General features: G+C 54.6%; 2 protein-coding genes and 1 non-coding gene across 7 annotated transcripts; all 3 read left to right on the forward strand.

The window, feature by feature from the left end:
* The first annotated feature begins 13 nt into the window (after positions 1–13).
* YIPF3 (Yip1 domain family member 3) lies at positions 14–4421 on the forward strand. Of its 3 annotated transcripts, XM_036414503.2 has the most exons (9): positions 14–245; positions 833–1030; positions 1187–1293; positions 2612–2657; positions 2795–2887; positions 3039–3170; positions 3361–3474; positions 3723–3846; positions 3952–4421. In XM_036414503.2, exons 1-9 carry the CDS (start codon positions 165–167, stop codon positions 4098–4100), a joined length of 1044 nt encoding a protein of 347 aa, XP_036270396.1. In that variant the 5' UTR covers positions 14–164; the 3' UTR covers positions 4101–4421. The 3 variants fall into 3 exon arrangements, with proteins under 3 accessions (XP_036270396.1, XP_036270399.1, XP_036270397.1); XM_036414506.2 differs by lacking the exon at positions 3361–3474; XM_036414504.2 differs by lacking the exon at positions 2795–2887.
* A 1079-nt stretch (positions 4422–5500) lies between these two features.
* LOC118706253 lies at positions 5501–5625 on the forward strand. The gene has a single exon (XR_004983968.1). It is a non-coding gene; the product is annotated as a small nucleolar RNA SNORA26 (small nucleolar RNA).
* Positions 5626–10161: 4536 nt separating this feature from the next.
* On the forward strand, positions 10162–13225 carry LRRC73 (leucine rich repeat containing 73). Of its 3 annotated transcripts, none has more exons than XM_036414511.2 (6): positions 10162–10755; positions 11289–11449; positions 11793–11915; positions 12274–12374; positions 12525–12747; positions 12898–13225. In XM_036414511.2, exons 1-6 carry the CDS (start codon positions 10484–10486, stop codon positions 12966–12968), a joined length of 951 nt encoding a protein of 316 aa, XP_036270404.1. In that variant the 5' UTR covers positions 10162–10483; the 3' UTR covers positions 12969–13225. The 3 variants fall into 3 exon arrangements, with proteins under 3 accessions (XP_036270404.1, XP_036270402.1, XP_036270405.1); XM_036414509.2 differs by having other exon boundaries at positions 10183–10755; positions 11241–11449; XM_036414512.2 differs by lacking the exon at positions 11793–11915 and having other exon boundaries at positions 10183–10755; positions 11241–11449.
* Positions 13226–13334: the final 109 nt, after the last annotated feature.

Consider the following 13334-nt stretch of genomic DNA (forward strand, 5'->3'; position numbering starts at 1 on the left):
AGTTTGAGCCAAACATCCGGGTTTCTTTTTTCTTTTCTTTTTTGCTGTCGGGTTGATTCCACCTCTCACCCCTGTACCTTTCCTCCTCTCAGGCCCACGTCTCTCGCCCTCGCCCTCCGCGCGGGGAGTAGCGCGGGATTCAGCGACGGGAGCCCTCGAGGGACATGGCAACTACGGCGACGCCGGCCGGCGGCTCCCGAAATGGGACTGGCCCGGAATGGGGAGGGTTCGAAGAAAACATCCAGGTAATGGCCTCAAGGCTCCGGCTGCCAGCAGCCCTACGGGCGGCAGTGGTCAGAAGTGTCGTGCAGACTCTCCCCGGGCCCTAGAAGTCCGCTCCATTTGCAGCACTTTTCCTCTCCTTTGGGTCTTCGTGTTCACGACTAGTGCTGACCTGAAAGGGCGGACAGGACATGTACTCCAGCCAGAGGCCTCGGGTCTTTGGCCCCACACGCTTTCTTTCAGGACAAGTTAAGAGATCGGTCGGGGTCATGGGGAGTAGTGCAAGCTAGAACCACACTGTGCACAGTCTTGTTTGGAGTTGGGAGAGACAAAGGAAGGGGGCACTTTTGCAGTCCTTTGGGCTTTGATAGGAAAGGTAGGAGAAAAACTTGTATGGGAGGCAGGGAATAGTCGGTTCCTCAGGCTAGAAGAGAGAGAGAAGCAAGGTTCTGAGAAGGAAGGAGTGCAAGAGAATGGCCTGGTCTGTGGTGATTCCAGGCCAACTCCTCGGTAGTGGAAGAACAAAGCCCCAAGTCCTGGGATGACCAAAGAGGGACGTAATGGATGGGACAGAAAGGTCCTGCACTCTAGGAGCTTATTGTCTTCACAGGGTGGGGGCTCAGCCGTGATTGACATGGAGAACATGGACGATACCTCAGGCTCCAGCTTCGAGGACATGGGCGAGCTGCACCAGCGCCTGCGTGAGGAAGAAGTAGACGCTGATGCAGCCGCTGCTGAAGAGGAGGATGGGGAATTCCTGGGCATGAAGGGCTTTAAGGGACAGCTGAGCCGGCAGGTGGCTGACCAGGTAAGACGATCCCTGGCCCTAGGATGGAAAGTACACCTAGGAGGCCCCAGGTTCTGGCACAGAACCATGTAGAAACCCAACAGAAAATACCAAGAGGGCTTAGAGCCAACAGTCTGACAATACCCATCCACCCCACCCTTGTCTCCCTTCCTTCAGATGTGGCAGGCAGGGAAGAGGCAAGCCTCGAGGGCCTTCAGCTTGTATGCCAACATCGACATCCTGAGACCCTACTTTGATGTGGAGCCTGCCCAGGTGCGAAGCAGGTGAGGCTCCTTCTCCTAGCAGAAGCTGCCCTTCTCACATCTAAACTACACCGGAGACCAAGCCCTTAGAGCCCCCTCTTCCTGACACCACCAGCCTTCATCGTCACATCTGTATTCCTGCTGCACCATTCCTCTCACCAGTCCCGGAACAGGATATGGTGTTCACACCACCTCCTCCTCTTTTCCATCTAGTAAACCACTCATCTTCCCTGGGAACCTAGCTCAGATGTCGCTTCCTTTGTTTCTCATTCCTCACCCTATGTCCAGCTTGTCCCTTCCTGGTGCCCCCATGGAGGTCTGTGCTTCCCTCTAACAGATAACACTTACCAAACACCAAACTCATGGCCGGCAGGCCGTGTGCCTTGTTTATTTAAGCAATCTATACTTCTTTTCTTGTGTCTGTCTCCCCAGAGACCTCCTCAAAAGCAGGCTTTGTTTTGCTTATCATTTATTCCCAGCACCAGAACAGTCTCTGCATCAGAATATCAGTAGATAGTTGTTGACTGACTTTTCAAGAACTGGAATTAATCTTGGTTTGGTTCTTTGTTGATCCTTTAATTTAACCAATACTTAGCAAATGCCCAGTACACTCAGCAAGTACTTACTAAGCTTTTTTCTCTACATCCTCTGCTAGGTGTGTCTGAGTTAGCGGGGAAGACACATGGAGCCTGGCCTGGAGGGCAGTTATAGTTCAGCACTCATTTGCTGTGAAGGGACACATGGGGGACATCTGACCCGGAGCAGGCTAGACGGGGCGACAGAGTGGGTTTCCCAGGAGAGTAAAGTCTAGTCAAATTCCAAGGTGGTATTGGGAGCTAGCCACTTAAGAAGAGAGTGGGGACTTGTATTCCTTCTGCCTGGAATTTCATCCCAACCACTTCAAATACATTCCAAGAAGGTACTCAGCAGTGCCTGGAGGAATGACAATCAGAAGAGAGGAAGGAGGCACACTGGTCCCCTCAAGTGCCACCTTCAGAACCTTTCCCAGGGCTTCCCCATCACTGTTCGGAAATCTGGGCTCTCGGAGTTTGCCTTTTAAAGGAGAGCAGTTCAAACAGGCAAACTCTCAAACCCTCTGCAAGGCCCAGCTGGGCTCCCTGAGCTCTCCATGTTGCTGCTGCATCAGTCAGCACGGCATCAGGGGTGGTCCTTCCTGGGAGCATTTTTCAGGCAAAGAAGTGATTTCCTCATTCCCTGTCCGTCTTTACTACCCTCTTCTCCCTTTACCATCTAGCATGCTCCCTGGAGTTAGATGAATAAGATTCAGGCCTCCAGAACCTCATAAGTGCTGCCTCTGCTCTCCTCTCTCCTCTCCCAGGCTCCTGGAGTCCATGATCCCCATCAAGATGGTCAACTTCCCCCAGGTGAATGGAGGGGAGCATGACTGGAAGAGCCAGAGGAGGCCCTGGGGCAGAGGGTGGGGTCACCAGGCCAAACCTAGGAAGGAATAAACAGAAGAGCCGTTGGGCCCTCCAGCCTGAATGAGTTGGTGTTTTCACAGAAAATTGCTGGTGAGCTCTATGGCCCTCTCATGCTGGTCTTCACGCTGGTTGCCATTCTCCTCCATGGGATGAAGACGTCTGACACCATTATCGTAAGCAGGACAGAGGCCTTTGGGGGGGTGGCTGAGCTGAGCTGCCCAAGGAGAAAACGTTGTAGTGAGTTAGAAGCAGCCCTGCGGATAGCCCTGGGTAAGGCTGAGACCAGAGGCCTCCCAGGACTAAGCAGAGCCTTCGCCCCCACAGCGGGAGGGCACCCTGATGGGCACAGCCATTGGCACCTGCTTTGGCTATTGGCTGGGTGTCTCGTCCTTCATCTACTTCCTCGCCTACCTGTGCAACGCCCAGATCACCATGCTCCAGATGCTGGCACTGCTGGTAAGGAGTCCAGCGAGGTGGTGGGCAAGGGTGACCTTATAACACTAACCAGGCCCTGGTGTGCGTCTGTCATGGGGCTCCATGGCCTGGAATGGGATGAGCTGGCCGGGGACCTTTTCTTTCTCAGGGTCCCCATGAGGGTCCAAAGGCCAGCCCCCCTGAGAGGTTTTCCTCTCCACCTTCCTTCTAGGGCTACGGCCTCTTCGGGCACTGCATTGTCCTGCTCGTCACCTACAACATCCACCTGCATGCCCTCTTCTACCTCTTCTGGCTGCTGGTGGGCGGGCTGTCCACCCTGCGTATGGTAAGCTGGGCAGATTTCCAGGGCGGGGCTGTCCTCCCGGGGAGCTGGGGAAAGCTCATAAGAGGCTCTCAGTGGGGGAGAAGGGCCCGAAGAGGGTTCTGATCTGGGAGGAGTATCTTCTCCACACCGCTCACTGGAGCCAGGCCCTCTAAGCCAGCGGCCACCGGCCTGCGGACCTCACAGACCACCACTGGCCCACGGACCCCCGGTTGGCCACCACTGCCTAAGCTATGTTCCTGTTGCCCTAGGTGGCAGTGCTGGTGTCACGGACTGTGGGCCCCACACAGCGGCTGCTCCTCTGTGGCACCCTCGCTGCCCTGCACATGCTCTTCCTGCTCTATCTGCACTTTGCCTACCACAAGGTGGTAGAGGGTAAGTGACAGGAGGCCCGGGTGTGGGGAGGGAAGCACAGCTGCCTAGTGCAGGATCCAGCTAGCTCTTGCTCACATTCCATCCTCCTCCTCCTCCTCCTCTCAGGGATCCTGGACACACTGGAGGGCCCCAACATCCCACCCATGCAGAGGGTCCCCAGAGACATCCCCGCTGTGCTCCCTGATGCGAGGCCTCCAGCCAGGGTGCTCAACACTACAGTCAAGGCCGTCGAGGTGATCCTGCAGTCACACTGACCCCACCGAAACCCTTGGCCAGCCCCCCGTAGCCCTGCTGCAGAGTGGAGGAAGACTCAAGGACAGAACTGCAGGCACGTCTCTGATGGGTCTGCAGCTGCCAGAGCTGTGGCCGCTTAAGCACCTCCTTCAACGCCTGTTGGGGCTTCTGAAGAGCACAAGGCCAGGCACCCGGCCAGGACTGCAGGGCTCTGCAGCCAGTGCAGAAAGTGGGTCATCGCCTCTGAGGCCCTCTCACCGCCCACCCCTTCCTTCCTTCTATTTCTCCCACATTGTCTTGTTAAATATAGACTTGGTAATTAAAATACTGATTGAGGTCTGGGACTGCAGCACCCTTCCAATGGCCCTCCCTGCCACCCCACTTCCTGTGCTCTCTGCTGTTCTGTCAGTGGCAGTAATGTCACACGTTCCCTCATTTATACCCTCAGGATGGAAGGTGGGACAGTCGGGATGAAGGTAGGACAGCCCAGACTACCCCGAAGCCAGATTGAATATGGAGCCTGTCCCTGGGTGCAGAGGACAGCTGCCCACGGAGCAGCAGGGAGGCCTCAAACACAAGAACCATTAGGTGGAGCAGTGCACCCAGCTTGAGTCTGGGACACCAGTGGAGCGATGACAATTGGACAGAAACTTCCAGGCTCAACCCCATGTCGTTATAAGGCCCTTATACACCTGGGCCGTGGTGTAGGAATAATTTTCCTGGGTTGGCCCACATTTGAAGCCAAACTTGGCTTTGCCCAAGTTATATTGAAGCCAGAGGAACACACTCTCTTCAGGAGTTCTGTCCTTTTCAAGAATGCTGGTTACTCTTAAAAACAACTACTCAGTGGTTGAGCATCAACTTTAACGCAAAGCTAAAGTCTCAACAGACCTTTGAAGAAAGCAGGCTTCTAGGCTATAAATCTGGAAGTCCCTGGGGCCTGCTGAGGTGACACAGCATTCTCAGACCCCAGCACTGTCCAGACAGGACAGCTGAGGTAAAATAGGAGTCCTGGGACATCAAGGCCACAAAGTGCTGCAGCCGGACACAGTGGTGGTCTGCATAGCCTGGTGGTTGCCACGGGAAGGGTGGGGGAGTAGAAGAAATGGATGGGTTGTTTTTAGTTTAAATAAATTGAATAAAAGTAAATAACTTTTTAAATTAAAAAAGAGATGCCGGGACCAGTTTGGCTCAGTGGATAGAGCGTCGGCCTACGGACTGAAGGTCCCTGGTTCGATTCCGGGCAAGGGCATGTACCTTGGTTGCGGGCACATCCCCAGTAGGGGGTGTGCAAGCGGCAGCTAATTGATGATTCTCTCTCATCGATGTTTCTAACTATCCCTCTCCCTCTCTGTGAAAAATCAATAAAATATATTTTAAAAAAAGAAAGAAAAGAAAGAGGCACAGTGAGCCCTTTACTGTGCCCTTTTAAGGTTGACGCAGCGCCTTAAGAGGCTAACACAGAAGGGTAAACTAAGTCTCCATAAAACCCAGAGACTCAGAGATGGTAAAACTCCTCTTTGGATCCTATCTGGAGTCACAGCTAAAAAAAAAAAAAAAAAAAAAAAAAAGGCACAGTGAGGCATACCTGGGGAATGGGGTCTCAGCTTGTCAGGGACCCTCACAGGACTGGTGCAGCAGGAGGGGAGAGGCCCATACAACCAGGACATAGCATTAACCCACACTTGTGAGGCTTGCCAGCGACGTAAGGCTGGGGCAGATTTTGAGCTGGCTATCAGGCCATCTGCGGGAGCAGCTGAGCCCTAAGGATTGCACCTGCTCAATTATGCTCCCCCAGGAGGAAAGATGGTGTCTGAGTGTTCCCGTTCCAACCCCCCTTGCCTCTGTGCTCTGACAGCATACGTCAGCTTTGGAAACTGGCAATTTACATACAGACCTGTGTCGTCCTCTACAGCACGAAACACAGTACGGGAGGCTGAGTCTGGGTGGTCCATGGCAGACCAGAACCCGAGCCAATGGAGTCCTTTCTGGAACAAAAAGGCAGTTCATACACACATGCATAGGTGGAAAAGGAATTTCTGTTGTCCCAACACCCACACTGCCAGCAGGAGGTTTACAACAGGACTTCAGGAAAGATGACTGACACCCTTGGTCAAGAGCATGCTTATGTCTCCTCAGGGAAGGGCACAGACTCGCCACCCTTCGGCTGCCTGGTATCCCTTTTCTCCCCCCCCCCCCCCCCACTTCCTCAACGCCCACTCCCCATTAAACCACTGTGGTCAAGGTCACACCCCTATCTCTTACTGGAAGTCCTTGAGCAGTCAAAGATGACCTTTTCATTGCCAGATGCAATTTTTTAATTGAACTTTTTGAGGTGGCATTGGTTAACAAAATTCAACAAGCATTTATGATAAAAACTCAACAAAATGGGTATAAAAAGAACTTATTTCAACATAATAAAAGGCATATTATACTCAATGGTGAGAAGCTAAAAGCTTTTCCTCTAATATCAGGAACAAGACAAGGATGCCCCCTCTAACTGCTATTATTAAATATGCTTACTGGCAATCCCAACCACAGCAATCAGACAAGAAAAAGAAATAAAAGACATCCAGATCGGAAAGGAATAAGTAAAACTGTCACTATTTGTAGATGGCATGATACAATTATAGAAAACCCTAAAGAACTCACCAAAAAAAGTAATGGAATTAATAAATGAATTCTGTAAAGTAGTAGGATACAAAATTAATATACAGAAATCCATCATGTTTCTATACACTAATAACAAATGAGTGGAAGGAGAGATTAAGAAAGCAATCCCAGCCCTGGCCAGTTTAGCTCAGTGGATAGAACAAACCATCATGGAAATGTAAATCAAAACCACACGGAGACCACAACTGGCATGGCTCAGTGGTTGAGTGTTGACCTATGAACCAGGAAGTCACAGTTAGATTCCCAGTCAGGGCACATGCCCAGATTTGAAAGAGGCAGCTGATCAATGATTCTCTCTCATCACTGATGTTTCTACCTCTCTCTTCCTCTACCTTCCTCTCTGAAATCAATAAAAATATATTTAAGAGGGCTGACACCGGTTTGGCCCAGTGGATAGAGCGTAGGCCTGTGGGACTGAAGGGTCCCAGGTTCGATTCCAGTCAAGGGCATGTACCTTGGTTACCAGCACATCCCCAGTAGGGGGTGTGCAGGAAGCAGCTGATAGATGTTACTATCCCTCTCTCTTCCTCTCTGTAAAAAATCAATAAAATGTATTTTTTTTTAAAAAACTAAAAACAGAACTAGCATATGACTCAGCAATTCCACTTCTAAGTATTTATCTAAAGAAATAAAAACATTAATTTGAAAAGATATATGTACCCCTATGTTCACTTCAGTATTTACGAAAGCAATATATGGAAGCAACCTAGCTATTTATCAACGGGTGAATGTGTAACGAAATACGGTGTATATATACAATGGCATACTGTTCAACAAAAGGGGCGATGGCCTGCCGCTGACCCTGGCAACAGTTCCTGGGGATGGAGGAGGAGGTCAAGTGCACTCAGCTCTCAGGGCTGTGCTAGCTCTCCACAGGCGCTCCTGAGTCCAAGTAAGTTAGAGGGGCGCTCCGCCTCACCGCAGCATCCGCAGCCCTCTTTCCCACATTTTCTGTTCTGTGTCACGTGTCCTCATACTCTAAACACACACGTGCACACCCACATATGTGTACACACACACACAAGCAGACACACATGTCACTGTACACACACAATCACATCCACACCCCCCTGGGAAAATGGCAGAGACAGACATGAGAGCACAGAGCTGAGAAGGCGGAAGCAGAGGGTTGGGTAGAGTAGGAAGCAACCTGTCGAGGCAGCTCAGGTTTGGATCTGGGTCACGGGTGGCCCGAATCCCAGCTCCCTCCCTGGCCAGCGTGGTACTGCTGGGCTAGGAACTTCACCGGAGGCCTAGTTTCTTTCTTTCTAAAATGGGGGTAACACCACCACACACACACACACAAAATTAAATTAAATATGTACTAAAGTTCTTTATAAATTGCAATGCTGTGAAGAATCATATGGAAATAAATATAAGGGGAAAATGTTACCCCTAAGTTCACCTAGAAAATACTCACTTATTGTGAACCAAGGGTAAAAAGCTAATTGAAGCTCTACAACTCCGTCGCAAGGCAGTGCTGCCAGCCACCTGGGGGGGCCTGAGGCTGCACAGGCCTGGGAGCCCTGGGCTGGCTGGTAACCACTGTTCCACTGCACAATAGCAACAGGGTCATAAGACTAACACATTATCTTTATTTTCAATCTTGACGTTTTGTTCATCATGGATTTTTTAAAAATATTTTTTATTGATTTTTTACAGAGAGGGACAGAGTTAGAAACATCGATGAGAGAGAAACATCAATCAGCTGCCTCCTACACACCCCGTACTGGGGATGTGTCTGCAACCAAGGTACATGCCCTTGACTGGAATCGAACATGGGACCCTTCAGTCCGCAGGCCGATGCTCTACCCACTGAACCAATCCAGTTTCGGCCATCATGGATTTTTTGCATTTATTTTTAAAATATTTTTTTTATTAATTTTAAAGAGGAAGGGAGAGGGAGAGATAGAAACATCAATGATGAGAGAGAGAATCATGGATCAGCTGCCTCATGCACGTGCGCTCCCCCTCCACACACACACACACACACACACACACACACACACCCCGCTGGGGATCGAGCTTACAACCCAGGTATGTGTCCTTGATCAGAATCAAACCTGGGACCCTTCCGTCCACAGGCCGATGCTCTATCCACTGAGCCAAACCGGCTAGGGCTGCATTAAAATATTACTCATCTTGGTTACTGAGTGTTTCTTTCCGTGCTCCTTAAATTCCGCATGGGAGGTGAGGTCTCCCTTGCTTCCCTCCCCCGCGAGGTGGAAATGAATGTCACTCATTATTGCCGTGTTTGGTTCCGGTGGATCACCTGTGTGTTCTCAGCCACGCCACTTTATCTCCTCTCCCCATTTGGCAATCTATGAAGTAAAGCTATTGCAAAGGGTATTAAAGAAGCCAGAAAGTTAGTCTTTCGTGTTAATGACCTTTCAGTCTGGCGAGGCGAACTGAGGCAGTCTGAGGACAGTTTGAGCTGCTGAGTCACACAAGACAATGTGGCCCGCGCTGTTGTTATAAACTGTGGGAATTCAGAATGGGAGGGCTTTTGAGAGCCACACCCCTCTCCAATGGCTTCAACCATGGGAACCCTAAGTGGGGGGAAAAAAGTGGATTAGCACAAAAAAGGGAGAGACATTTTCAACAGAAGAACATTGCATGAGCTGAGATGGTCCACTTCCTTTTGTTGGCTCATGGGGCAAAGCTTGGTTCTGAGTAACCTGGACACACACAAACCCTAGAGGAGTCAGCGTTTCTTCCCTCCCCCTCCCTCTCTTCCTCTCTGGTCACGCACACCCCTCTGCGGTTGCTCCTAAAAATTCACAGCAGCTGGCAATTGTTTTTGACCATTTGGCCATTTTAGCACTAAACTCTGAAATGCGTCTCAATGATATATATTTTTGGCCACAATGCGAACAATATGCGTTCAGGGTCTGGTCCTTAGGAATGGGGAGAAGAACCCGTTTATAGCCTCAAACATCATCTCCCTGTCACGTGCCTCCATCCCCTCCCCACCCCGGCCGGTCGCAGGCCTCCGCCCTGACACCTATTTTTACCTGCAGCCGGGCCCGCACTCAGGGCGCGTCCTAAGCCGCCGGAGAGAGGTCCCCGCGGCTCGGCACCGCCCGGCGCGCGGCACCCTCGTGGGCCGCGGGCTGGGCCGGGCAGGGGCGGGGCGAGGGGCGGGGCGAGCGGCGGTGACGCGAACGTTGCCATGGGAACTCGCCGCCCGCTTCGGCTCCGGATCCGAAGCTGGAGCTGCAGCCCCATCGCCCGCCGCCCGCCGCCCGCTGCCCGCCGCCCGCCTCGGGCTCTCCCTGCGGCCGCGGTGGGGGAGCCGGGCTGAAGGGAGGAAGGGAGGCAGTGGATGGGACTCCGAGCGGTGACCTGCCCCGCGCGCCCTCCGCCGAGGCCCCTTAGCGGCCGCCGCCGCCGCTAGAGACGCGGACAAGCGCGCAGCAGCTCCCGGCCCGCAGCCCCGACACTGACCGCACGGTCCGCCCCGGCGGGCGACTTCGGCGTCTCCGCCGCCCCGACCGGCTCCGCCCCGGGCCCCGGCGCTCATCGTCGCCTCCGCCGCCGCCGCCGCCGCCGCCACAGCCTCCCGCGCCTCCGCCGCCGCCTCCGGCGCCTCGTCCGCCGCCGCTGCGCCCGCTCCGGCCGCGCCCCCAGCCCGGGCCCCGACCGGAGCCCAGACCGCGCCCGCGGCCCTGCCAGCCTCGCCCGCGGCCCGGGCGCCGGCCCCGGCCCTGGAGGTCCCGCCGCGGGCACGATGCTGCCCAGCTCCATCCAGATCTCCGGGGAGCCGCTGTCGGGCGCCGAGGTGCGGGACATCTGCCGCGGCCTGCGCGACAACGCCGTGCGCCTGCTCTCCCTGCGCGGCTGCCGCCTCTGCGACCGCGACTTCGGCCGCATCTGCCGCGCCCTCGCCGGGGCCACGTCCTTGGCGCAGCTCAACCTTAACCTGGGCGTCGTGTCCAGCCCCAGCCGCATCAAGCAGCTGGCCGAGGCGCTGCGGACCAACCGCTCCATCCAGTCCCTCTTGTGAGTGTGCGGCCTCCACCGGGGCTCCCTTCGCGCGTCCCTGCCCCCTCTTCCTCCGCGCTCCGTCCTGTGCCTCTTCCCACCGGCCCCGCTCTTCCCGCTCACACGCCTCCCTCTCCCGCTGCCCACGCCTCCGCAGCGCCCTCCCAGCTCATCCTTCTTGGGATCAGCACCCGCAGCCTCGCCCCCAAGGAGACAGGATACCCTCCCCTTCCTGGTGGGCAGGTGCACCGCTCACCTGGTCACCGCATTGACCTCTGGGGGAGCCCCTCAGGTCCCAAAAAGGAACACTGCCCCTGGACTAGAGCCCTGCCCCACCTTCTCCCACTGAGGAACCCTAATCCACTCCCACCCCCTTCTCTGCCAATCCTGGATCCCAGTCCTAGAAAGGAAACTAGAACTTCCTTTCTCCCTTCCCAAAGCCTGGCCTCAGAGCTGTGCCTGAGCGCCCCCCTCTCCTCCAGGGCTCACCTCTTTCCCCACAGACAGGGCCGGCGACTGCGTAACCTCTGCTCTCTGGTCTCACCCCCCAGCCTGCATGGGAGCCCCCTGACAGATGCGGGGTTGGCCTTGCTGAACCCAGCCCTGGCCCTCCATCCTGCCCTTGTGGCTCTGGACCTGGGGGACTGCATGTTGGGTGATGAAGCCATCAACCTCATCTGTGGCCTCCTCCCCCCAGACGGGGCCAAGTCTGGTGAGCAGGGCCCTGCTGAGGGCATGGGCTGGTGTGGCCTTGATGAAAAGCTAATGCAGAGGGCAGGGGCCCTGGCCCAGAGCGGAGGGCCCCGACAGTGTGGGTGAGAACGTATTTTAAGTATTTTCAGGAAGGAGGAGGAGGAGGGGTTGAACAGGATGGAGAATCTGAAATCCAGTTCTGGTGGGCAGGGAGGGCAGGGTCTCCAATGGCACCGTAGTTCTGTAGTGGGGGTGGGGTGACTCCCAGCCCCTAGGGACACCCCAGAGATCTAGGGCAGGGTAGGAGCTTAAAGAGGGCCTGACATTTTTCCATCCTGGCTTCTCCTCGCATTGTTGCCCAGGTCTGAAGGAGTTAACGCTGAGTGCCAACCCTGGCATCACTCCTAAGGGCTGGAGCCGCCTTGCCATTGCTGTGGCCCACAGCTCCCAGGTCCGCGTCCTCAATTTGGACTACAACCCCCTGGGTGAGGCTCAAGAAAACTTCCTTAGGTTCTCACCACCCCACTCCCCTTCCAAGAACCTGGGACCATCGGTTGCCATGGTTACCCCCACATTGGGGAAGGGAAAATGGAGGGGTGGGTCTGGGAGGTAATAGAGGAGTCACCTGTGTGGAGGACCAGATAGATTACCAACAGGTAGATCAAATCATCCATCACTACTTCCGGCTTGCTTCATGCATTCACTCACCAATCACAATGCTCTGCTCCTGGCTACCTACCAATTGTCAGCGTTTCCTGGCCTGGGGGTGGGATCTAAGGTTGTTAGGGCCGTGGGGAAGCTGTCTGGGAGATGAGTATATGTGTGTGCATGCTGTCTCCCAAGGTGACCATGTGGCAGGGATGCTGGCTGTGGCTGTGGCCTCCAGTCGCACCTTAGAGGTCCTAGACTTGGAGAGCACAGGGCTCACCAACCAGTCTGCTCAGGTGAGACATCTTCATGTTTGGGGAAGGCCGGGGGAAGGGGCGCGGGGGAATCAGCCAAGGTGTCTGTGGACATAAATGAAGGGGTGGCAGGCTGGAGTCAAGGAAGCCACCTTAACTGAGTTTATTCTTTTCCATACTCTTCCACGCCAGACCCTGCTGGACATGGTAGAGAATTACCCCACAGCTTTGCGGAGCCTGGTGTTGGCTGAGAACAGCATTAGCCCGGAGCTGCAGCAGCAGATCTGTGACCTCCTTTCTGAGGGAGAAGAGGAGGAGGAGGTGGCAGGAGGGCCTGGTCACACCCAGGAAGGAGAGAGGGGGCGGGAGCCTGCTGCCCACCCACGGGGAAGCAGTTCCTGGATGTGCCCCAGTGGTAAGAGCCTTGTGGGTTGATGAGAGCCAGGTTGGAAGCAGCTTGGGATCCGGGAAGATGGGTGTGGGAAACCTAGGCCACTTTCTTCCTGTGGATAGTCCCCACTGCAGGAACAAATGGTGGTCTGAACACCCGTCTTGCCTTCCACAGATCCCAGCTCTCAGATGGTGCTAATGACATCAGGACTAGGGGACAGTCTGTTGGCTGAGACCGAGATGTGACTCTCCACTTGGGCTTCCACACATTATTACATTTGCCTCTGTCCCAGCACCTTGCCCCAGATACCAGGGTCAGGCCCTGGGGCTTGGGAGGGAGGGGGTTGCCTGGGGCTCTGGCAGCTCGTGGCAGTGTGATGGGAGGCTCTGGAAGCTGTGAAGAGCAACAGCCTTGGAGGCACTTGAACACAAGGCAATGGCTCTGGACTTGTTGGCAGCCCTGGCTGCAGCCCGCTGGCTCGGAAGAGATTTTATGAACTCTACAACCTGGCGTGTGGCTGTGGTCACTGGGGGCTGGCAGTAGGGGAGGAAAGGGCATTACCACGAGGCACCTCTAGGGGGCAGTGCCACCCCACAGCCAAAGCATCCCCT

The sequence above is a fragment of the Pipistrellus kuhlii genome, unplaced genomic scaffold (genome assembly GCF_014108245.1).
Source record: "Pipistrellus kuhlii isolate mPipKuh1 unplaced genomic scaffold, mPipKuh1.p scaffold_m20_p_5, whole genome shotgun sequence".
NCBI classification, from domain to species: domain Eukaryota; kingdom Metazoa; phylum Chordata; class Mammalia; order Chiroptera; family Vespertilionidae; genus Pipistrellus; species Pipistrellus kuhlii.

What these genes read in the sequence shown, in the direction of transcription:
- YIPF3 (XM_036414503.2), top strand. Translation starts at nt 165, where the DNA reads ATGGCAACTACGGCGACGCCGGCCGGCGGCTCCCGAAATGGGACTGGC. An exon ending in GCCGGCAGGTGGCTGACCAG is followed by an intron (nt 1,031 to 1,186) that starts GTAAGACGATCC and finishes CCCTTCCTTCAG; the next exon opens with ATGTGGCAGGCAGGGAAGAG. An exon ending in AGATGGTCAACTTCCCCCAG is followed by an intron (nt 2,658 to 2,794) that starts GTGAATGGAGGG and finishes GTGTTTTCACAG; the next exon opens with AAAATTGCTGGTGAGCTCTA.
- LRRC73 (XM_036414509.2), top strand. Translation starts at nt 10,484, where the DNA reads ATGCTGCCCAGCTCCATCCAGATCTCCGGGGAGCCGCTGTCGGGCGCC. An exon ending in CCCAGACGGGGCCAAGTCTG is followed by an intron (nt 11,450 to 11,792) that starts GTGAGCAGGGCC and finishes ATTGTTGCCCAG; the next exon opens with GTCTGAAGGAGTTAACGCTG. An exon ending in TTTGGACTACAACCCCCTGG is followed by an intron (nt 11,916 to 12,273) that starts GTGAGGCTCAAG and finishes CTGTCTCCCAAG; the next exon opens with GTGACCATGTGGCAGGGATG.